The sequence below is a fragment of the Bradysia coprophila genome (assembly GCF_014529535.1).
Source record: "Bradysia coprophila strain Holo2 chromosome X unlocalized genomic scaffold, BU_Bcop_v1 contig_173, whole genome shotgun sequence".
NCBI lineage: Eukaryota > Metazoa > Arthropoda > Insecta > Diptera > Sciaridae > Bradysia > Bradysia coprophila.
In genome coordinates this window covers 201,206-224,458 of record NW_023503302.1, presented here as the reverse complement: position 1 = coordinate 224,458, position 23,253 = coordinate 201,206, and the positions used below count along the sequence as shown (strand labels likewise).

Genomic DNA, 23,253 nt, shown 5'->3' with positions numbered 1-23,253 from the left:
AGGAAAATGTTTTGACAAAAATAGTCCAAAAATATTGCAAAAAATAAAACAATTGGGCGACGGGGCGTGTATGGCATAGATCAAAATGAAAGAGTTTAGATACTATCGTATATAAAATCAAGAAGAAAAGGAGGGAGTTGAAAAAATCGGAAGCAAAATGGTAACACAAGAAAAAGGAGCAACAAGTTATCCAGAACCTCAAGAACCTCAAAGAATTATTTTATCAGTAAAATTATAATTTAACTGAATAAAAGGTTTTCGATTAACTCTTTCCTTAACAGGAAATCACTCGCCTGTATCTGGGAAAAGGGATTTTATTTTGCGTATCACTGACGCTTAAATAATTATACGACACACTGACATTGTCACATATCCATGGTTCATTTATTCGCTGGAATATTAGTAACAATTCGAACTGGGTGGTATACATCAGTGTTCTTCTTCTCTTGAACATTGTTTTGGTTTTCATTTCTAAGTTGTTTTTTTTCTGTTCACTGGATTGATATAATAAAAAAAAGAGACTGCAAAATTATACATTGAAAATAGTATCCCGTCATCTACATAATAATGTAAGATTGAGTCAAAGATTTTGCAAGACAAAAAAAATATTTGAAAAAAAAAAATTGGGTTCAAAAAGCAAAATATTTTTGCTTCAATTAAGAAGCAATGGAATAGAAATAAGTGAAGTAAATTTCGATTTAAGTTCAATACAAGTACAAGAGTCTCTTATGGGTTGACCAAACATTTGCATTCCAATAAAATACTCACAAGACGTAAACTCAACCAACATTTTCATTTAATTATAAAGTTTTCTCTTTCTCCTCTCCGTTTTCATTTGATTTGTTTTTCTTCACTTTTGTACAAAATTATCGATTTGTACTTACGTCAACACTAATTCACATAAAATAGACATCCACCAAGCGACTGCCTACTCATCACTTCTCAATTTTTCTCAATACTCGGATCAATTTCCCGTATATTGGGATTCAACAGTTTCAGCATAATTTTGTTTTGTGGACACAGCTTAGCACTGTCGTTATGATTAACTATTAGCTGAATGTTCCTATTATTCGCCTACAGAACCAAAACCAAAAGTTAAATGAATTTGACAATCGGTTAACAATTTAACAAACTTACCATCTGCAGCATGGAGAAAAAATATCTGGCCGTGTCTGCCTTATCCCGTCGTTCCATAATACTTTCGAACGAAATAAGACGATCGCTTTGAGCTTTCGTTTCCAACGAACTATCACCATTTTTAAAGCATGCAACAATATTGCGACTAGTCTCTTTAACGTCAAAATCATTACGCCTCTCGGAATGTAATAAAATTGGCTTCAGCCGTTGATGCCAACTATGAACCTGTTACCGAAATAGCTTAACGTTAGAAATTGTCTGCACCAAATAATGGGACAATGCATCCATTTGTTTCATTCATTTACCTTCTCCGACAAATTTGTCATTTCCTGAATGCGATTTGCTGACTGTTCGTCCGCTTCGGCAGACATTTCATATTCGATTTGTTCGCTCGGCGGTGTTAGATCTAACGTCATACGTCGCTTAGTGATCGTACCATCGGCATCATCGTCGTATTGCGATCCTTCGGTACCCGTACCAATTCCCGAATCGAATATACTGAGTGCAGGTGTTGGGCTCATTCGAGGAATTTTCGGTAACGACGGCCCATCGTCATTTGGAAAGCAATCCGAAACACCTAAGTCTTCTGCTGCAACATCTTGTGATTGAGTCACACCATCGACTAGTTGCGAAGGATTTTCTAGAGTAGTTTGTGTAGTTGATAGTTCGTCACAATTCGGTGCATTTTCTCCAGCACTACATTCTGCTGATATGCCATTTTCCAAGCCAGTCCCATCAATAGGTTGAGAACTGTCTTCGGGTGGAGTCTCTATAAAAATAAAACAGAAATACTTCAAGGATGGCAATTCAATCAGTACCCAAATTTGTTTCCGTATAAAAAGCATTCGAACAAATGTCTAAGTGTTTGGCATCGGCACACAATGTGATGCCCAACTCATCTACGGCTCGTATTGACAATATTTACAAATTTTGTGGAAAACCAGTCATTCAGGGTAAGGAAATGCGTGAATGGTGGTTACGGTCCATACCAACCAGACGAAAAAGTGTGTGGAAGTTGGATCGATAGCTACGACCAACGTTTGGACAAACTCTTCCTAAAAATTCGAAGTATTTTTTCATAGATCGAATGCGTACGTACGTGCGTGTCAGTCAGACAATTTGAAACCTATTCCATATTAAAACTTGAGCACCAATGGGTCGCCTCAAGGGTAGGCTTAATATATGTATAACTCAGCAGTCACACAACGTATGACCGTATGACCTTATTAGGGACTTATATATCCATAGAGACTATCGATCTTTGGACGATTGGCTCTGATTAATGAGATGTATGTGATTACTAGACCACACCTATGCATAATACGTGCAGCCGCTAGAAGCATACTTATAATTTTGAGCTAGAATTACGTGAACATTTTCCTTCCTTTCGTTTCTTTAAATCGAAATTACGTGCTCTAATGCTGATTTTATTGACGATCCGATAACGTTCTAATCGTCTCCATCGAAATTCATTATCGCACGCAATCGGAAATTCCATTTCATATAAAAAGAGCCAGCAACATCGACACTGGGTCAGTTAGTTTTCAAGACAATGCGCTGCTTGATTGTAATATTGTGTCTGCTGCAATTCCGAGTTCAGGCCTTCGACTGGCTCGACCGGACAATTCGTGTGGATTTGATTGTTGACCGTACCCGCAGAGATTTCGATCCGCGTTACGATTCAATTAAACAACAATCGGAAACGATGTTGATCAGTGCAACAAATGCCACAAATGGACAGTATCCGTGGAGTATTTTCACCACAGCCTGGATAGATACAGAAGTCGGACTGAGAGAAGCCATCCTGTGTTCAGGCACAATCATAAGCGAAAATTTTGCTCTGAGTGATATCTCGTGTACCGGTCAAGAGTGAGTGCTTATTGGGTATTAATTACAGTGAGAACCACATTTCTTACTCCTATTTAGCCAAAATCCCCCAGCCAGTTCGATTGAATTGTATGTTGGCCTCGCTCAATGGCCTTTAACCACACCAACAAACTTCGTGCGACATTTTTGGTACATCGAACCGTCACCTGAGAATAGTCCAAGCATTGTGCTATACAGACTGCACGAGTCGTTGATATTCAATCCGAATGTTCATCCCATTCGGTTACCATTTTATCAAAATTTCTACTACGAAGGCTGGTCATCTTTAGTGTTAGGATATGGTTCATTGTCATCTGAAACTTACGCAGCCCAGTTGCAATCAGTGCACACCAGCATTACGAACAACAGCTTATGCAATGTCGCAATTGATGAACACGAAATTTGTGGCATCGAAAGTAGAGAACCAAATGAAACTGATGCGGGATTCAGCGGTATGACACTCTGTTGATTCCAACTGTTCGGTTCGTACTAATCATTGTAAAATTGTCATTATGAAGGGGGAGCTTGGATCGTCTACGAATACACTGATGCTGGATTAGAATTCATTCCGGTTTTGATTGGAATCCATCAATCTTCGAATAATACGACATCTTTCGGACGTGCTACCAGAGTTTCTCATTTCTCAGAATGGATTGAAACGCTTACCACAGAGGCATAGAAAGTATTCAGAGAGTTGTATGGACCTAGAGGTTGCTTATGTAATCAGAGAAGCAATAAAATGAACTCACTGAACCCTTACTAGTTTGTCTATCTTACAGGAATGGGCCAAGAATTTCCCTTAGCAATTCAATTTTCAAGTGAGTGTTCTGGTGTTTTCTGTGCGAAACTGTAGAGGAAAACTATGTCACTAGAACAAAGGTAGATTTCAAACCCGCAGCAACCAAATCAGCATTAAAATTGCTGTGAAATAGATAGCTTTTCACTACATACCGGCAGTGTTTGTGTCAGGAGCAGGTACAATTGAAGAATCCGGTAATTGATCACAGACTGTAGGGGGTAGCATCGATGAAGCCTCTATACTCGGCGTCGCCGTGCCATCGTTTAATTTGACAAACTTTCTGGTCGTTGTTGTTGAACACTCGTCAAAATCTCGCGTTCGCTTAATCTGCAAAACGATGAAGATTTTCGTTTATCGAATCTCATTGTGAAAAAAGAAATCGCGAAACTTACCCCTGTACGTAGAGAGTCAAAATCTTTTGGTAGTGCAAATTTCACCTGTCGCCGTAATCTACCGAACGGTATCCCGAATATATTCAGTTTTATGTTAACCTCTTGCTGCAACACACTCAAAGGCAACCGAAATACTTCGTCCAACTTCAAATATTCGTCTTTAATCCGAAATATATTGCTACTGTCGACTAGACCATTGACGTTATTGCAAGCTGAATCATTTTGAATTGTCTCGAGCGTTTCGTTGATCGTACCGCTTGTTGTACCATTAGCATCTAGCTGCGAGTCAGATGTGGATTTTTCATCGGCGCACGTCGAATTCATAAGTGTGTCAGCATTGGAAGTTCCATTAGTCTGGTTTGTTTCGTCAATATTGAACGACGTCGAATTCATTAGCGTGTCGTCATTGGAAGTTCCATTAGTCTGGCTCGTTTCGTCGACTTTTGACGTTTCCTGTGTGGAGTCTAATGCTTCGGTACCATTTAACGTACTGTTCACCGTAGTTTCCACAACGGTATCGTTATTTATAGTTGATATATCCGATTGTGAGTGAATGTCAGTACTTTGGCTATTGTTAACCGTTGAATTGACTACTTCTGATTCATTAATCGTACTATCTAAGGCAATTGACGATTCCATCAAACTACTTTGTTCTGTTGAATTCAATGGAAGTGTGTTATTAAGTGTTGACTCACCAGCTGTCGAATTCAGCTGGGACAACTGGGACGCGTCGTCGTCAACCATTGCACTATCACATTCATCATTATGAGCAGTCGTACTATTCAGCAGCAAACTCGTTTCTCTTAATCTCTCCAGCAAGTCCTCGTCATTATTACTTCCTGCGCCGCCTGCGACACATGAAGGTTGCTCGGAAAGTCCATCTGTATTGTGAACGTAGTCTTCCGGCGCTGCCGGAGCATTTGCGTTCGTCTGATCGGAACCGCCGTCTAAATTGTCGAATTGTATTCGATTCAGAAACTCTCTTTGCGACATCATTTGCTTTTCCTTAAATGATATGCATCCAACGAAAACGTTGTAATTCTTTTGACAATCCGGATCATCTTTGCTGATTGCTCGTGCCCCATCGAAATAGGTATCGGTTTTATCCGATATCAACAAATTGACTCGTTCATAAAATACTGGGATTTTGCTTTTGACCGCTTGGCAGTAATTTTTAAATTTATCTGCATCACTGGTATCGGACAAATTTAAATTAATTTTTTCCACCGTACTACTGCTTTTCTTGATGTGCTTTGGAGGCGCCAATTGAATGGTAGTCGACGAATGATCTACATTTTTCAGCCGTTTGCCAGGTAGTCTGGAGGAAAATTAAAAGAAAAAATGATTTTGTTAGATCAAGTCTTTGACGGCGGAAAAATTGATTTTTTTACATTTTTTTTTCTTCAAAATATACCAAGAACTTTGGCACACACAAGTCTGGCACACACAAGCTTTTTCAAGTTAAAAATCCTAAGCTAAGTTCTCCTTAGCTGCAGTCGGTTTACAATTGTCCCACCCAATTAAGTTAGTTGAAAATCAAATCGATTGTTGTTGTAAGTGTACAATTCGTGTACTAGGTACACGAATTCCACGTCCATTTCTATGGTACCTCAAACATTTACAGTTTTAAACATTGAACTAGGCCATTTTTTGGTTGCTTTTAATTAATTGCTAGTGAGTCCAAAACAGTTTCTCGTAGGGCCACCGTTCCAATTCGCCACCATATTATTACAACACCTGAGACGAAAAATTTTTATTCTTGAACGTGTGCTTTCAAGCACTATGAACACATCCCTTATGGTGGAGTTTGGTACATATCTCAGTGTAGTCAGCAAATGAATGTATTATTGCCACATGAAGAAACTCATACGGAAAATTGAAAGGAATTCGTTAACCTCCCCCCAAGCACTCAAAATGATAAGTGTCAGAACAAACATTTTTCGTCTCACAATATGGCATGGGTTTAAAGCTGTGGCCATATGATGGACTGTTGGACAGGCGCTGACGGTCTATTAATAATCACAAATTACAGCACTATCAATGATACACAGACGACTACTCCATTCTATACTACTCTTAAAGAACTACAATTGTTAAAAGTTTCTTATGTGCAGAATGAGCACCAGCTGAATGTCACCAGCTGGATCTACTAACACACATTTATTGTAAACAATCAAAACAAATTCTTAACAATGTGTTTACTTCATTCATACGTGTTATGTGTGAGCATAGATGACATTAACTTAGAAATGCACTGTGTATAGGTTGTCTTTGAATTGTTTACAATACAAAGTGTTTTTATTTGTACATCAGCTGGTGCTCATTCTGCACATAGGAAACTTTTAGCAATTGTACGAAAAATTCCAATGACAAAATCTACAAAAAATCAAATCGAAACCTTTAAAAAAAGTCAGATAATTTCCTAAGAGTCAGACAGCACTCCTCTGTAGTGATTCAACTAAATTACTACAGTCAGAAGCAGTGAAATTTCAGCAATAGCTGTTTTGCAGGTGATCACCACAAACAATCAAACCTGTTTATACGGTTTTACCACTACCACGCGCGTCAGCTTCAACCGTATAAACAATTTTACTTGGATGTGTGGATCAGCTGAAAAACAGCTGAAGCAAATTCAAGCAGAAATTTCTCTGCCTCTGACTGTACAATGAAACTCCCTGACCAAAGAACAGTTAATTATGGTCGGATTAGGAGCCATTCATAAAGTGCGCACACAGTGTGCGGTCATTTTTTGACCCCCTCCCCCCCGTTTCGCACGCGATTTTCCATATAAAAAGTTCCAATTTCAGACCCCCCTCCCCCCTTAAGTGCGTGCGCACTATTTGAATGGCCCCTTAGTGAATTTACCGACCTAAGGATTTTTTTACGTTTTTCAACAGCATAAACAATGCGATTGTACGCATTAAGCTTTAGTGAAACAATTCCAACAGACGTTGCTCTAGACAGATTCATGTTTTTTGCTAGGGTTGCTGATTTACAGACTCATTACTTCAAGATTGCTGTATGCGTTTCACATTCCAAAAAAATAACTGAAAAACTGAAAACTACGATCAAAAACGGACCAATGAATCTGTCTAGCTGCCGTCCAACGCCCCAAACTATTTTAAATTTTAACAGCGAGCGAATTGGAATGCTATGTGTTATTTTTGTTGTTGTTAAAGAAAGATTGTGCATCTGCTCGCCAAAATGAGAATATCGTCGAAACGAAATAAAATTTTTGATGTTTTGTGCCCCTAAGAGAGAGAGAGAGATGATGATTTCGTCTTTAATACACAAATCGTTAGCCGGGCGGACGTAGTAAAATTGACTTACATAAATTTAAAATACAGTTGAACGCTGCATGCACAGAACCCCATGATGTGGCGATCGGTTTACATCAGGCTAAGTCGATAACTGAATATTGACCGAAGAAAAATTGCGTTTTTCATTGACTGTTCCGGTTGACAAAACACTGTTTTACAGGACCACCGACCGTTCCGGCGCACTCAGATCAAGATTGTCCACGACAAACGGAATTATATTTTCAACAACAAAAAAACACACTTTCCGAATACGGACAGAGGCGGTTAGTGTCTTAGCATCACGGCAACGGACTTTATCGTCAGTTTTTTCGTTCACAAAGTTCTTAGTGCGAACATTTCGTTCTGCTGACACTGATTTCGAACACATCGTCTCAACAAAATTGTCTCGTTTCTCATCGTCATTACGTTGTGAGACCCTTGAATGCACCCGGTAACAACACATTGAATGCACGCCTTCTTCTATGCAATATATTGCATGCAAAGATAACGTTAACACATTTGTAAGGTTTTTCGTATTCAGTAAACCGACGATGTCGAATGCATCGCGATTTCATTATAAAAACAGTTAACTGGTATATATAACAGTGAGAACCGATTGTTTTACGTCAAACGATTTTCTGTTGTTAAAAAGAAGTGAAACAGCTCTGAGCATCCGTTGGTTATGTTGCCACAAAGTGGTATGGGTGAGAACACAACACAAGAACGGAAACACACTACAATATATTAACTAGCACGATCCATTTTCTTTTCTTTCGTTTGTCTTTGCTTCTTAAATTTCACTACTAAATATTCAAACGAGAATCCAACCTTCGGAACAAACTAGCACAATTCTTTCCATCAAAGATCTTCTCATTATCAAAAAAAAAAAAAATTCTTTCGTTTTTTGCAATTCAAATAACACATAGCAATGTCCCCACCGTATAGATGGATTCACAAGCCGCATCACACTAGTTACAATGCAGTCAAAAAAAGTAGTGAAAAAGAAAAACTTTTCTGTTTACCGTTTCTTCTCCGTCGTCGGATTATCCACTTGGTCTGGATTATCCGCTTTCTCGTTACGATCCGGTGCATTCTGTTTGTCATGCATAGCCATCAGTAAGGCTTCCAAGTAGTCCACTTTGCGCGAATACACTTGACCGGCCGAATCGATAAGTATTGCTGCTTCCGGGAAATTTGGCACCGTTCGACTATGGATGTACTGCTCCAGCAGCTGAAACATAGATATAGGAATTATGTTAGTTGAACGTCTTGCAGGGAAATTCATCTTTGTTTGTAAATTGTCGTCGAAGTGTCCCACGACTATGTGATGGCTAGTTCAAAATATTGCGAAACGAAGTGCATTCACAGTGTCGTTGATATCTTATACAACAATGATTCCTTTGCGAGACCATTTATCGTTTTTCTTAACGAACTGTCGCGGTTCGTGCATGGGATCATGTATACACTGTTAAAACATCGAAATGTAAGGATTTGTAGAAATGCACACGACAACAACAACAACACTGGTAATGTACAAGAAAAGAGTGCCAAACATTCAAAAATATTCTACGGTAATTGTTAGCTGATTTAACTAAACATTAGGACGCCGATTACCGCATAGCAATACGTATGGTAATAGCGCACTCAACACTGTCACTAAATCCTCTGGATTTTGTGGTTCCTCGGATCATAAGCTTCTGGGACTCCCTTGGGGCACTTTTCTTTTAAATTTAAAACACAAAACCAAAAATCCGACAACATAATCACAATGACACCGACAAGAAGTGTCAATATCATCGAGCTGCCACAAAAAATGCACGCAATCGTTCTCTTTAATCCTGATTATTTGATATAACATTTTTGGCGGGCTAAATTCACTTGCACCGAAATTATTATTTTACTACAGTGGCACCAGTTTGTCGACAGAACTATTTATGTAAACACAAAACACGACTTTTGACAACATTTGGACACATTACATCAGCCGTCGATTTAACAAAATAATGTATTTGAGCTACATAAATCACACACAGCATCCGTCGCACTAAACAAACAAATCAATCCGTGTATGAAGCTGGAATCATCGACAAAATAGGACGCTTTGCGTGAAAATATCCGGATAGACAGAATCAGAAACGAATAACACAATTTAATTGATTAGAACCACTCACATTCGATATTGGAAAGTTGTATGATTTGGATGCATGTTGCTGAACCACCTCACGGAACATTTCCAAAATTTCTTCTGGTCGCATCCGCCGATTTTTCTCATTTTGTTCGGTACCATTCATTATGATCACGATCAGTCTGAAATAGAAAAATGGTTATTTTTAGACAATTACAGCATTGAATTGAAGTGACTTGGTGTAGGTTTTTTTTATGTTGTGTATGTTGTTATGCTTCAGTGGCAGTATCTTTGGAGATGGTAAAATATTAGAACAAATAATTTGAGTTGTTTCTCGTAGCGGATGCAATTTTTTCGGCTGTCGATTGCATTGTTTATTTTGATGAAAATGACGGTTATGAAAATCATACCACAATTTTGGGTTATCCAATTGTAAAAACATCACTTCGCATTCACAAACACAGCATGTAAACTTCGCCCCACAAGAAATAATATACTGGAAAACTGAAATTATTTATTCCAAATTTTGGACACAGTAGCACGGCCCATAGGTGGTGTTTAATGTTGATTAAAATAGAAACAAAAGGTTGTTGTCGGAATTTCAATGAAAATTACCGTTTGAATTGAAAAACAACGGGAGCAAACTATACAAAACTCGAAATGATGAAAGCGAAAATTAATGAAAGTTGAATTGATTTGCTGTGATTTGAGCATAAAATATTGTATCGAATATTTATGCAATTCGTTGACACTGTCTCACCTTTTAAACGATTTTATTAACATTTATTTACTAACTTTTATTAGCAGTCAGTTCATCAAAATTAAGTTGTTTTGATGTATTGTTTTTCATGTTGAATTATTGTTAAAATGGCGAATAGAAGCGAAATGACGCTGTGGTATGCCAAGCATCACTTTGCATGACGACTATGCGTTAGTTTATGGTAGCGTTCCATTTTGTTAACAAGAAATTGTGAGCTAAAAGTTTTGAATTTGGAGAAACCTTGGTTTGCGTCATTCCACGGCAGAGTAAAGTAAAACCCTGGCAGGATCTCTTGATTTGACTAGGGACCTGAATTATCTAGTAGCCTTTGTGTTTTGCGAATTAAATTTTTGATTTTTTGTCAGTGTTCATTTGAGTTCATTTTTAAACCGTGTATTAGGTCCCTTATTTGACGTTTCAAAACTGAACCGCTACTGCCAGGTTTATTTTACTCTGCCGTTGTATGAATTTAGCAGTTGAAAATTGGAAAGTTCCTAGGATGCTATTTCTAGTTCATTCGATCGAGAAAGTGACTAAAAAGCCAATAATTTAAGTAATTCGAGTTACACAAGTTATTAAGAGAAAAGTTGTAAATTGCATCACATATACTTAATGGGAACGCAAAACCATATATATATAGCAACGCACTTCAAAAGTGATCATAGTCGACAGATGCCAAATAGAGTACTATTTTGTATGAAATGGCTTTTTACAGTTGTATGAGACACTGTTGAGTTCCAGTACCCTATTTAGTACCACTCATGCTTGAAGTGCGTTGGAGATATTGAAACCAGTAAATACAACATTTAGTTTTAGCAAAGCACTGTCAAGCACCGAAGCTGACTTTGACGTCACTCAAATAGAGGACTGAACCGATCAAAGTTGGCTATTCTTTTTCATACAATTTTTTCAAAAATTTCAAAAAAAAATAGTCAACAGGTGTGTTTTTGGCCTTTTAATTGAGTGATGTCAAAGTCAGCTTCGGTGCTAGACAGTGCTTTGGTTTTAGCGTAGGTTCTCCATAGCTTGCCTTTCCCAATGACATATTATTAGTTGATATAAACTGACCCTTTTGGTATGTTTTTGATAGCAACCGGTTTCCAATTAACCTTTATGACGGTAAGCGGCAAACAACTCCTGAAAACGTGTGACGGTATTTCATTTTTCGAACGAGAAAGCCATTTACATGTTTCAGTAGGGTGGTTCAATTTTAAATGAAAATAAAAGTATTCGGAACTTCAAATCTCGTATTTCAGATTATAAACGAAAGGCTAGAACATTATATATATCGAAAAAAGTTAGGTTTACATGTTGCACAACGGGGTTAAAGTACTTCATTCCATAAGTTCGGAATAATTTCCATTTTTCACAAAAAGTTGGACTACCCTAATGTATAAGTGACGAAAGTGAGAAAAATTTAGGACTCTTTCTCGTCTCCTTGCTTGTGAAGCCAGAACTGCAACAAGCGAAATTGTCTAACATCAATCAAATCCAGTCGTATCCAAAACAGATACGTAAATAAGTATTTTATACAGGCAAATATGTGGGTGGCTTCCTACCATAAAAAATTACGCCTTATCGTAGGATGTGAATTATTTTGTGTGAGAGTAGAGTGTTACCTGAGTGTGTCTTCCTGTTTTAAAAGCTAAACAAAACTACGTGTCTCGCTCATACCTATGTAATTCGCATTTAACCAACGCACTTCAAGCAAAAGTGATACTCTAAATAGGGTACTGAAACTTGACCGTGCTCCATACAAAATTTTACACTGTAAAAAGAGCGGTGATAAAATTTCATACAAAAAGTACTCTATTTGGCAGCTGTCATAAATAGCACTTTTGCTTGAAGTGCGTTGATTTAACTTAAAGCAAAAAAGCGATCCTGACCTCCTAATACCAAATTTCTGAAGAAATTAAGAATCTCAATTGAAATCTGTCCAAACGATCTCGGATTCGTGGCTGATACATGGTTAATATGCTAAATGTCAATTTTCATCCATGGAACAATAATAAATAATTTATAAAAATAAAAATGTCAAACACGAAAAAGGGGTGCTCAACGGTTCAATGGCTCAATGGTTTTTGGTGTAATTCAAAGGAAAAAGAGGTTATGTGTACGGAATTACTGTATACACAATTCTTGTGGTTGGGTAGACACAATAAAATAGGAATAAATTTGGACTTGTAATATAAACAAGGTTTCATACCAATGCCCTGTCAATAATCTTGACAGAGTATTGTTTCATACACAAAGTGAAACCCAAGCCCTCAGCCATTATGCCGAAAATTATATTGATAACTGCTAAGAGTATTTAGTTATGTAAATAATACAGAAACTTACTTTTCTTAAATATTGCGAAGAACTTTTGCATTGAATTGTCGAATCAAACCACTGAATACATCCATTTGTAGCATGCCATAGCCATAACCAAACCAATGAAAAGTCAAGCGATATATAAAATACTGACACACTCCATATAACAGCACACTTTGCTTCAAGCAAGAACACTAAGTGAGTCTTTTTTATGCATACATCATCATACATACGAAATTGTTTGTGCTGTGGGCTCACACACAGAGACGTGCCTCCTAGCTCCTAGATGTACGAACGAAACTCAGAGTCTACTATGAAAGACTCCATAACAACGCACTGTGACAGTGCTATGACTCCAAGCATTTTTACATAACTACCAGAGAAATGATACATTGGTCCACCGGTGGCCAAAGGCAGGCGTACCAACTTATTATTTTATAAATTTAAAAAAAGTGTTTTCCATGGTATACAATTATACAAAAATGAAGTAAGCGTTGGACTTCGGTAGTTATTAACTACCGAAGTCCAACGCTTACTTCATTTTTGTATAATTGTATACCATGGAAAACACTTTTTTTAAATTTCGAGAAACGGCCTTTTTTCTTAATTTATAGCATGCGGCGAGAAGGCTGAATTCACAGTCATTCCGTTTTCTCTCCGCTTATGTTACAGCTATCACAAAAAAGATAAATTTACGCTGCAATTGCGCTAAAAAGGAAAGTACCGTAAGAAAAATTTAAAACAAAAGATTTTCCGAAGCCGCATCTGAGCTTTTAAAAGCGTCGTTGAATTTATCTTTTTTGGGATATTACCCATCTTTCTTTTCTATTGTTCAATCATATATGTCAAGCAAATCGGAGCCAAAACGGAGTGATATGAGTGTGAATTCATCCGAAGAATTATCGGTCTCGTACTTTTCTTCAAACAAAAAAAATGACTTTCGTCCGGACTCTTTCACTTATGTACTCTCTTTCTTTCTACAGTTATTCTCTGGAATATCCAAGTTACACTCTCTTAATTATATGTATTAACACAAACAGGGTGAAAGAACTTACAGAATGCTTAACGATGATTAAAATGGAAATGCAATGCGTTGTGAAACTCAAAAACTCTTTAGCAAAATATTTCTTCTGACAACGCACCAAAATTTGCACATTTGTAAAAGCCGATGCGTTGTTCTAGATCATTTAGTTTATAAAAAAAACTGTAACTCCATCCCACACTGTAAATTGAGTTTCCTTGATTCCTCTCACTCCTGAAGTTCGCTCAAAAATTTCAGACAATAGAAACTTTTACCGTACATTACAATTCTGAAAGAACTGGACGTATGCACTAACACCCAATGAAAGTAAACTCTATAGGTATGGTCTAATGTCAAAATTTGTATGGAGCGGAGGAAATAGCGATTTAATATAAACAAACTCACCTTTCAATGATTTTCATTGAAAGGTGAGTTTGTTTATATGAAGTCGATATTTCCTCCGGTTTGTATGGTTACCTGGTTTGCACTTTCATTGCTAACACCATCCTAAAATTTGGAGCGCTTCTGAAGAAGTTACCTTAGGTACGTGCGCTATTTGTAAATGACCCCATTTAAGTCTACTGACAATTGAGGATTAATTGAATCGTAATCACTTGGCAATAAATAGAAAGGAGCATAAAATGCTTTGTGTGCGAAGAATTCAAAAATCTCTAAACGGGTAGAAGTGAACACCAGAAAAACAATGTGACACTGCAATACATCATAAAACATAACATATAACGACATTATGCGAGTATGTATTCAATACATAAATAATTTCTTTCAAATTATTTTGCTAGCAAAATTTCAATTGCCACAGCAAATTTCGGTCAAATTTTATCAAACTAATTTCTTTATTCGTTTTACGTAAGCAATTTTATTTTCAACGCAATGCGTTAGATATTCGCACACATAACGTGTCTACCGTGGTGTTCATAATCCATCACTCAAACCGTTCCAAAAAAATAAAAGAAAATCGCTATGAGCGCCATCCACGTTCAGTTATAATTTGCTGTATGTACGGTACGGTCGGTACGGTACGGTATATATATCGACTGGGATCGCTGGAAGCCTGTGCTTCTAAAAATAATCATACACATACACATGAACAATACGAAAATGTTCAACCTGTTTGACCAGAACTATATATCGTCAAGGCAGTTGCACTGAGACGGTACATTCAGATTGGTTTGGAAACCTTATAGATACAAACAGGTCACAACAGCTCTTAATACTGATGCTAAGTACCTAAATACTGGGCTTTAGTGTGGTATATTTTGTTATAAACATTCCATGGAAGATTAGTTCTCAGCAAATAAATGATTAGACTCGATAGGGAAATTTCTCAGTGAGAAATTCGGAGAAATTGTAATGAAAATGCTTTCAAAGATTATTTTTTGTTATCTCTTATATTACTCAAAACTGAAGTCACAAATCACAAAAACGATGTTTTTGGGACATGAACAACCGAAGATAATTTTTCTTCTTTCTATTTTTCTGAATAGGTGGCTATAGCGTCTTTTCTTCATTTGTCAGTACACACAAATAATTTGGTACAGCTCACTTAAGTTTGGTATTCTCTTTACTTGCAGTACTAGCGTGTATCTCCTCTCACCAGTTTCATGAATTTGTTTAGATTTAATAACCAAGTGATGCCGTCATTGTAATTTAGAATAATCTATTCTTTTTGCATTGGGAAAAATGTTCCCAGAACCAATGATAACGAAAAGTTATACCCACAACACATACTTGAGTAATGACAGTAATAATAATTCGCTTAGGATTCGACTAATTTATCCTATTTTATCCTAAGGCAAACCGATCCAAAATAAGCGGAATGAGACGAGATTTAAAAACGGTCTTTAAGCCGTGTGAGGGATTCTTTTGAAAATCCACCTATCAAAATCGGACCCATTTCGTCTGGGATTGATATATACATGGTTTGAAAGGTCTTTGCCAGTAGACCTTAAAACAAGCCTCACACAGTCTCGAGCCACACCTGCTGGAAGATCTCCGAAGCTTGAAAAATTGTGTTTTTATCCGTATTTTTTGGCCGTTATAAATGATCGTTCCGGGTGAGATTGGGCTCGTTAGAAAGCTGAGCTTAAGTACTTTCGAGTCATGCCTAGTTTGATTAGATTCATTGATATATGTTTGGAAAAATTTGCAAAATTCTTTTTCAAAATCTGTGTGAACTTCAGACAGGTCTGGGCTGGTACTGATGACTTTTAAGGTGAACCTAACATGCTAGTCGTAACATACATTGTCTAAGCTTTCCGTTGATACCTCATTTGCAGTGCTGGTCCTCTTTTTCGACGTCGAAATGTCATCTTTTTCAAAATTGAAAAATGGGAACCCTAAGCCCTAATTTTCCTCAGCTTACCACATAGTTTTCTAGTTAGGTCGTGCGTAAAAAGTCAAAGTCTAGAAAACCAAAAAAGCTGCTCTTATGCGACCGACTTCCACCATCAATATTAATCTACAATTTACAGACAAGAGAAGTTCAAGAGAAAATGCTACTAGTTTTTTCTTGTTAAAGTCAAACGTGCAGAGTCACGGGCGTCAGTAGGGTCATTAACTACGTTTAAGTTATTTTATGTTATTTTATACGGGCAACCACAAGTAGCATGATGGTCTGAAAATTGTTATGATCAGGCCGAAAGTCATGTTAATCTGCAACGTGCTATAAGGTTTCAGTAGTCCTGAACATAACAGAATTTATGTGATTAACAATGGTTAAGGCGTAGCTGTTGAACCCAACGAAGACTGTATCACTTATCTAGCTTGAAGAGCCTCCACAACAGATAACTCCAGTAAACGACAGTTACAGCGTTTTTTTTTTGTCCATATCTGCGTCCTTCGGTAGCAATAGTCGCAGAAAAACAAAAAAGCGAAGAATTTCAACAAGTTATTTGCAGCGTATATTTTGCTCATTTCATTAAAACAAAACAAAAATTTGTTTCGACTATCACAAATATTAAAATACGCAAGAATCAGGTGCTTAAACGAAAACAAGAAAAGAGAAGAAATAAAAACAAATAAATTATCTCACCATTAAGTCTGACTAAAAAATTAAACGGAGACATTGTTGGAGCATCATAAAATCCATTCAAGTCGAATGTGTTAAATATTCGTGATCAAAGAAAATGACCGTAACGGTTATATCATCACGAAATAGCCTAACTACATCCTGCGGCAGCGACAACAAATGAGCAATTTTCGAATGCTCTAGACCGTACTCAGATCCTCCCAGCGCATGTCGAATTAAATGTGTTGCCGCATTCTGATCTTGCGGTTTCTTCTGCAATCCCAGTCTGGAATACGGAAAACTTTTTCTGTCTTTTACTGTACTGGACAGTGAACAAGTGTGAGAACGTACCTGCGTTGGTTTAACATTTCCGAGACTTCGCCCAACGTAATGTCTCTCTTTGGCAATTCCATTGGCTTTAAAAATGCTTTTCCCGACATATGTTCCGCGACCAATTGTGTCACTTGCATCGGTGATATCACGTCCCACAAGCCGTCGCTGGCTATTACCAAGAAACGGTCGTTCGGCGTTAGAATGTGATGTGTTACTTCGGGAAATGCGGTTAAATACGGCGGTGTATAGTAATTTGGTGCTATGACGTGTTCACCATATTGTGGAATAGCAACCTTCTGCAATAAGTCCACCGGCCACTTATATCGAAAATCTCCGAACGCCCGCAACGGAGCTAATTGACCTAGTAGTCTATCGCCGCGAATAACGGTATCTCTTTCGTTCGGCGGATGTTCGCTAAAAATTCTCCGACATTCGGCCAAATTTTCCGAATTATGAGCATCGGTCAGTAGAGTGGTCATGAATTGTCCGGTGTCGCTAATGGAACCCAGCACCGCCCCACAATCTCCAGTACTTGCAATATGCAAATTATTGCCATTTACGTGAGCCACACAAGCAACCGAACCGGACATTGCCACTGACATTGTCCGTAGGCTTGGACTCTGCAGGGCTTCGTTTGATATATCGTTGTCTAATCTAAGAAAGGCATTTTCCAGAACTTCTCGAAATGGCAGTAGATTCGTTGGATTGTTACATAGGTGATGGGCGTATAGAGAGAAACTTTTCTCGTAAATTCCTTGGATTTCTGCCACAAAGTCTACCTTGTCGTTATGACACTTTAAGAATGAATAACTTTCGGCACCACTTTCTAATTGACGTTTGAGTAAATCAGGTGGCACTAAACTGACGCCAATGTAGCGCATTAATCGCTTAGCAATAATTTGCGAACAGGCCGGTCCAGCATGACCATCGAATACTCCGAACAAATGACCTGAAAAGAGAAGAATAAAATTGTCTGCCTGTAACAAATCAATAAAAAAAATATTTACTCGATGAGAACAAGGAGCTTGCTTCGCTTCTTGAATCTTCCATTGGATAGTTCGATGGCAATTGATTCGAATCATAGCTCTTTACTGAACCTTCGTGAAAGTCCTGCGAATGTTCGTACGTTCGTAAAATATGATTTACCTGAAATTAAAGGAAAAATTATCTTTCATCAGATATCAAAACTACTGAAATAATAAAAATTCTTACATCTTGAGGCGATAGCTTAGGTACGGCTGATCGATAATTAGCAATGCATGAATGAAAATATCTAATTTGTTCACCAAACTTGTAAAGACGTTCGATGTTTTGACTTAAAATTGACATTTTCTGACTGTGTACACACGGGTCCTAATGGTGCAGAAATTGTTTTGCATTCAATAATGCCGTAATTTGTGAGGACCCTTCACTAATATATTGATGGAATGCACTGAAGTTTTGTTTAGTTCACGTTCGCATTTCACACTTTTGAATATCAAACACGGAAAAGCAATTAGTTTTTTCACGAGAAAATCATTTCATTGAATCTCTCCCTTTTGCAAAATTTGACAGTCTTGACATTTGAACATATATACACATAAATCCACGTGTGTGTTGGCGCGCTGAGTTTTTTTTGTGGCGACATCTCCATTAGATTGATAGAATTGCTAATTTCCAAGGTAGATATAGTGTGGAGGTAATACCATATCAATCAGAAAATGTACGGCTGTCTTGTGAAGGGTGTACATTGTGGAAATTGTTCTTGTCACGGTCCTGTGAAGGAAGGTTCTGAAAGAACAGGTTGAGACACTCACGAACCGAGTGACACACAAATTTTGACAAATAGATGCTTTTTATTGAACATACTCATTACAGATTGTTTGAAATGTCAACTTGAAGAAGAAAAAAGTTTTTATCAAGTGCTTTCGTGATCAACTCAGAAGTGTCTAAACCTGTTCTTTCAGAATCTTTTCTGTGAAGTAGTGCTCAAATCCACAATCTGTTGTCTGTTGACATAGCAACTGAGGGTGCCAGTGACCGATGACAGCACCTGAGGTTGTAGCAGCAATTATGTCTCAAAATTCAGTTGACGTGAGCCGTGGGAGGATAGAGAATTGAATTTTCTGTTTGTCTTGGTTTTTTATGACTTTTATTGAGTGATTTATCTGTAGGCATTTCAGCTGGGGGTATTTTCAGTGATCCCAAATGTCCTGTATAAGGATGCAACATTTGATCAATACTGGATCATCAATCAACAATAAAAACTGAAGCAATTTTGTTTTAATGTCTCAGCTGCTACCCGAAATAAAAGTGCAAGAAAAGGAGTTTTTTGTTGATTTATACGTAGTTGTCCTCATCCGAGCTTCATATTTGATTTAGTTTCAAAGAGATGGCGTTTCCACCTCATAATCTGATTCTGTTAAAATATGACATTACCTCTACACTATATTTAACTTAGTTATTTCATCGATAACCAATTTTATCTGCCTAGAACTATCATCTCGATGTTATCCCTCTAGGACAAATTTCTTTATCTCGAAATATCTGTTCTCGGCAGATAAAGTAGTGTATGCAAATCTGTCCTAAATTATTATTTTGACGATTTGTATTATGCACCACGCCTTCGGCTCGGTACATAACTTTTAAATCGTCTAAATTTTAGACATAGGGTGCAATGATGCCAGAGAATATTTCACGCGTCATACTCTCTTGTATATTTTGTTACACAGACACCCGTTGCGCTCATATTTTCTGTAATGTACGATTGGCTGTCCTAACCTGTTCTTTCAGAACCTTGAACGCACTTAGTACAGAAAACGTTTTTTAGGAAAATTCGGAATTTGTTTTTGTTAAGTTACCCTTTTCATATAAACTTCGTAGCCGTTGACGCAATTTGTGTATCACCGCCTTCGTGATCAACACAGAGTTGTCTTAACATGTTCTTTCATAACCTTGCATGCAAATACAGTTGATTAGAAGAAAATGTGATTCCAACCTGTTAGCTATATGGATTTTATCTCAAATGACATAGGGTCAACCAAAAGTATACGAAAGTGTGTGATGGTCCAAGAGTATATGAAAGAATTTCACGGCATTCTATAGTAATTTGCATAACAAGGGGCTACAGTAAAAAAATTCAAACGTGTGAAGTGCAATCACACGATTTTAAATAACTATATGTACTGATGTTGTATGGGAAAAAGTCGAAAATGGTGTGCATACTTCACTATTTACAAGGCAATAATTATTAGTTATTTGTGTATCTGTTTTGGACGATTGTTTTTAGGCAATTTCGCGAGAGTGCCTAAAAACAATCGTCCAAAACAGATACTCAAAAATTTTTACACTCGCCAAACCATGAAACACTGAATATGACGCGTCAAAAGTTATCGGAAACCACACTTTTTTAGTTATCTCTCAGCAGACCTTGCAAACAGGTCTAGGGATTCAGACGATGTTTTGCTTAATGGTGGAGTTTGTTTATGTTATTCGTCAAAGAGAGAAATTTGATACGAAGGCGGAGCTCACTTTCCGTATCAACGAGTAGTGTGATCGACTCGTTCGTCTTTGTATCGCGTATTTTCGGTTTCGTCTTTATTCTTATACTTCTTCTATACATTTAAGTTTAACCTTGAGCGATGTGTAACAATGTGATAAAAATGCTTTGTATTTGGTTTGGTTGTTTGTGTATTTCATGGTGTGACGAGTGTAAAATTTTGTGCATCACTGGATTGAAACCACTCAATCACAGTATGTGTGTGAATTCGTATCCCACGCGAATTATTTTTGCATACGTATGTATGTTGCGTCTCGACTTCGTCAAAAATTATTCTCTCGATATACGAATTCGCACGTATACTGTAATTTCGTGGTTTCAATCCAAGTGATGCAAATAACTATTTCATGTATGGGGTCGAAAACCAGAGAAAAATCTCAAAACTCCCTTATTTTTCCGTCGATGTTTTTTTTTGCGCGAATAGATTTTAGAATTTATGACATTTATTTATTTTTGAATTGAAATATATGACAGAAAAAACATTTTAACTCTGCACTATAAATCGTTGTGAAAATAGCGTTTTGTTGGGTTGGTTTGTCTGGGAGAAATAGGAAATTTTACCTTGAGCGAATTGCGTCCAGAGCGAAGCGAGCTCTTGGTAAAATTTCCAAGCTTCTCCCCTTGGTTAACAATTAACTATTTAACGATGCTCGTTTTTAACAATTGGTGTTTCAAATGAACCAATCCGGGTCGATCCGGCTCCAGGATTTACACGTGAACGACTACGCCACATAGCAATGGCACCATCCACATTCGAATGATCTTTATAGTCAAGAAAAAGTTTAGAAATAACTTGCTTTGTTCTCAAATACTGTAACTTTGTGCATACCTCCTCTGTAATCAATCGTAATTCCAATAGCATATTCATTTTCAATATTGACTTCCCACGTTTTTCCATCTGGTATTTTTTCACTGTTTAAATTAGAAATAGCAGCATCGAATACTGGGGCCATATAATTAACCACAACACCACTACCCAGAAATGCACCACAAACATAGGCCCCAGATCTAGCTCTCGCTTCGCCTGCACAATTATTTTGAAAATACGTTTTTAAAATTTCAAGGCATGATTTGGCGTCCGCCCACTCCGCTCGGTTGTAATTTCCCCACCAAGTCATGAGAGGTGTACCAATTAACGTAATGTACGGTACCCAGCACGAAGGAGATATAGTAAAGTTTTGGCCGACGACGGCAAACTTAGTTGACATGTCATAAATGTTGGCAGACTGTCGAAAAAAAATTACCAAACCAGAGTTATAGAAGTCGATCCCTTTCAATTTTGGAAACGACCGGACTTACAATATTCGTTCCAGGCGAATCCTCAGATGGAGCAGTAATCACAATTTGAGCTACTGCGAAAAGCCCAATCAATTGGATGAAGAGTGCCGCGTATGTTGACATCTCTAATCTAAATTAATTTTTATTTACCTTTCTACTATGAATCGAAACTAAACGAAACCACTGTTGTGTGTTCGTAAAATGAGGTATTGAATTGTGAAGGGCGTTTATATATGAGTCCACTATCTCAAGTAGCATATCCACTAATCCACTTGTGTACGACGAAATAATTTTAAGAAATCTTTTCCAGTTTTTTATCGACTTTTAGTGAGACGAGATCAATAATGGAAAATTTTACACGGATAGATGAAGGTTCGCTAGTAAAGATTGTAACAATACGAAAATTATGATGAACCTGTTAGACCTGTTATTGATGAATTATTATTAATGGTTCGAAAAGTAATTTGTTAAATCAGATCTCACGGCTTTGAAGATTGAACGTTGGTTTTTACTGTTCTTGTCATGCTCATACAGTAGCAGCGATCAGACCGATGTCTGTAAATATTATTCGGAACACCTGGGTCTGACTAGAATAACTCAAAGTTGAGAAACATTTCGACCCAAATTCGCAGTAGTCAAAAAATCGCTCAAATTTTATATAACTGCGATAGCATAACTCTTTATATAGAGTGTTTAAGTGAGAGAGACGACGACACGACAACCTATTGTTCCATCTCGGGGTCTGCTGTCAGATTCTTTTGTATTATGAGAGCAGACCCCGAGTTGATTTTGCTTAGGTTCTTTCAGAACTTTGGATTTTCCATCTCACTCTACTTAAACACCGTATAATATCATTTGTCATGTTACACACATGTTATGTATACTTGTAAGTAACAATGTACTAGTCCAAGTTTTGGCATTAGGCTAACTTCAGCCCGATCTAAGATCGATTTCAAAATTATCTTAACATCTCACGTTCGACTGAAAAAATTGAAATTGAAGAATTTACTGGAAATCGATGAGTATCGTTGATTATGTTCAAAGATAGCATGAAGATGTCGCCACACATACTACTCCCTATTGCCAATCGGTACGCGCATAATATACAGATTGTGTGCTAAGTTTTTGTCAGAAGTATACACATTGTTTAAACGCCAATACTGCAAATTACAATTTTAAAGTACAACAAAGACCAACGCACTGTAAGCATGAGTGATCGTAGATACAACTGACAAATAGAGTACTATTTCTTACTAAACAAGTTATTTTACCGTTCGAAAATTTGTATGACATCAGTTGCAGTACTATACTTAGAGTACCACTCATGTGCGAAGTGCGTTGCAAAGGCTCATGTTTTTCCATTT

The 23,253-nt window shown here is 37.4% G+C and overlaps 4 protein-coding genes across 8 annotated transcripts; 1 reads left to right on the top strand and 3 right to left on the bottom strand.

The window, feature by feature from the left end:
- Positions 1–620: 620 nt before the first annotated feature.
- LOC119068072 lies at positions 621–12,897 on the bottom strand. Of its 5 annotated transcripts, XM_037171476.1 has the most exons (9): positions 10,379–10,468; positions 10,234–10,272; positions 9,665–9,800; positions 8,516–8,724; positions 4,195–5,512; positions 3,955–4,129; positions 1,443–1,906; positions 1,138–1,362; positions 621–1,074 (listed from the first exon to the last, which is right to left on the bottom strand). In XM_037171476.1, the coding sequence occupies exons 3-9, from the start codon at positions 9,782–9,784 to the stop codon at positions 943–945; spliced, it is 2,643 nt and encodes an 880-aa protein (XP_037027371.1). In that variant the 5' UTR covers positions 9,785–9,800; positions 10,234–10,272; positions 10,379–10,468; the 3' UTR covers positions 621–942. The 5 variants fall into 5 exon arrangements, with proteins under 5 accessions (XP_037027371.1, XP_037027370.1, XP_037027368.1 ...); XM_037171475.1 differs by lacking the exons at positions 10,234–10,272; positions 10,379–10,468 and adding an exon at positions 12,719–12,897; XM_037171473.1 differs by lacking the exon at positions 10,234–10,272 and having other exon boundaries at positions 10,379–10,511.
- Positions 2,686–3,751, top strand: LOC119068073. The gene is made up of 3 exons (XM_037171479.1): positions 2,686–3,006; positions 3,064–3,455; positions 3,522–3,751. The coding sequence occupies exons 1-3, from the start codon at positions 2,690–2,692 to the stop codon at positions 3,680–3,682; spliced, it is 870 nt and encodes a 289-aa protein (XP_037027374.1). The 5' UTR covers positions 2,686–2,689; the 3' UTR covers positions 3,683–3,751.
- Positions 12,898–16,610: 3,713 nt separating the features above from the next.
- LOC119068071 (pyruvate dehydrogenase [acetyl-transferring]-phosphatase 1, mitochondrial) lies at positions 16,611–18,668 on the bottom strand. The gene is made up of 4 exons (XM_037171472.1): positions 18,286–18,668; positions 18,081–18,219; positions 17,092–18,022; positions 16,611–17,026 (listed from the first exon to the last, which is right to left on the bottom strand). The coding sequence occupies exons 1-4, from the start codon at positions 18,400–18,402 to the stop codon at positions 16,822–16,824; spliced, it is 1,392 nt and encodes a 463-aa protein (XP_037027367.1). The 5' UTR covers positions 18,403–18,668; the 3' UTR covers positions 16,611–16,821.
- Positions 18,669–21,031: 2,363 nt separating this feature from the next.
- Positions 21,032–22,076, bottom strand: LOC119068070. The gene is made up of 3 exons (XM_037171471.1): positions 21,911–22,076; positions 21,441–21,837; positions 21,032–21,373 (listed from the first exon to the last, which is right to left on the bottom strand). Exons 1-3 carry the CDS (start codon positions 22,010–22,012, stop codon positions 21,252–21,254), a joined length of 621 nt encoding a protein of 206 aa, XP_037027366.1. The 5' UTR covers positions 22,013–22,076; the 3' UTR covers positions 21,032–21,251.
- Positions 22,077–23,253: the final 1,177 nt, after the last annotated feature.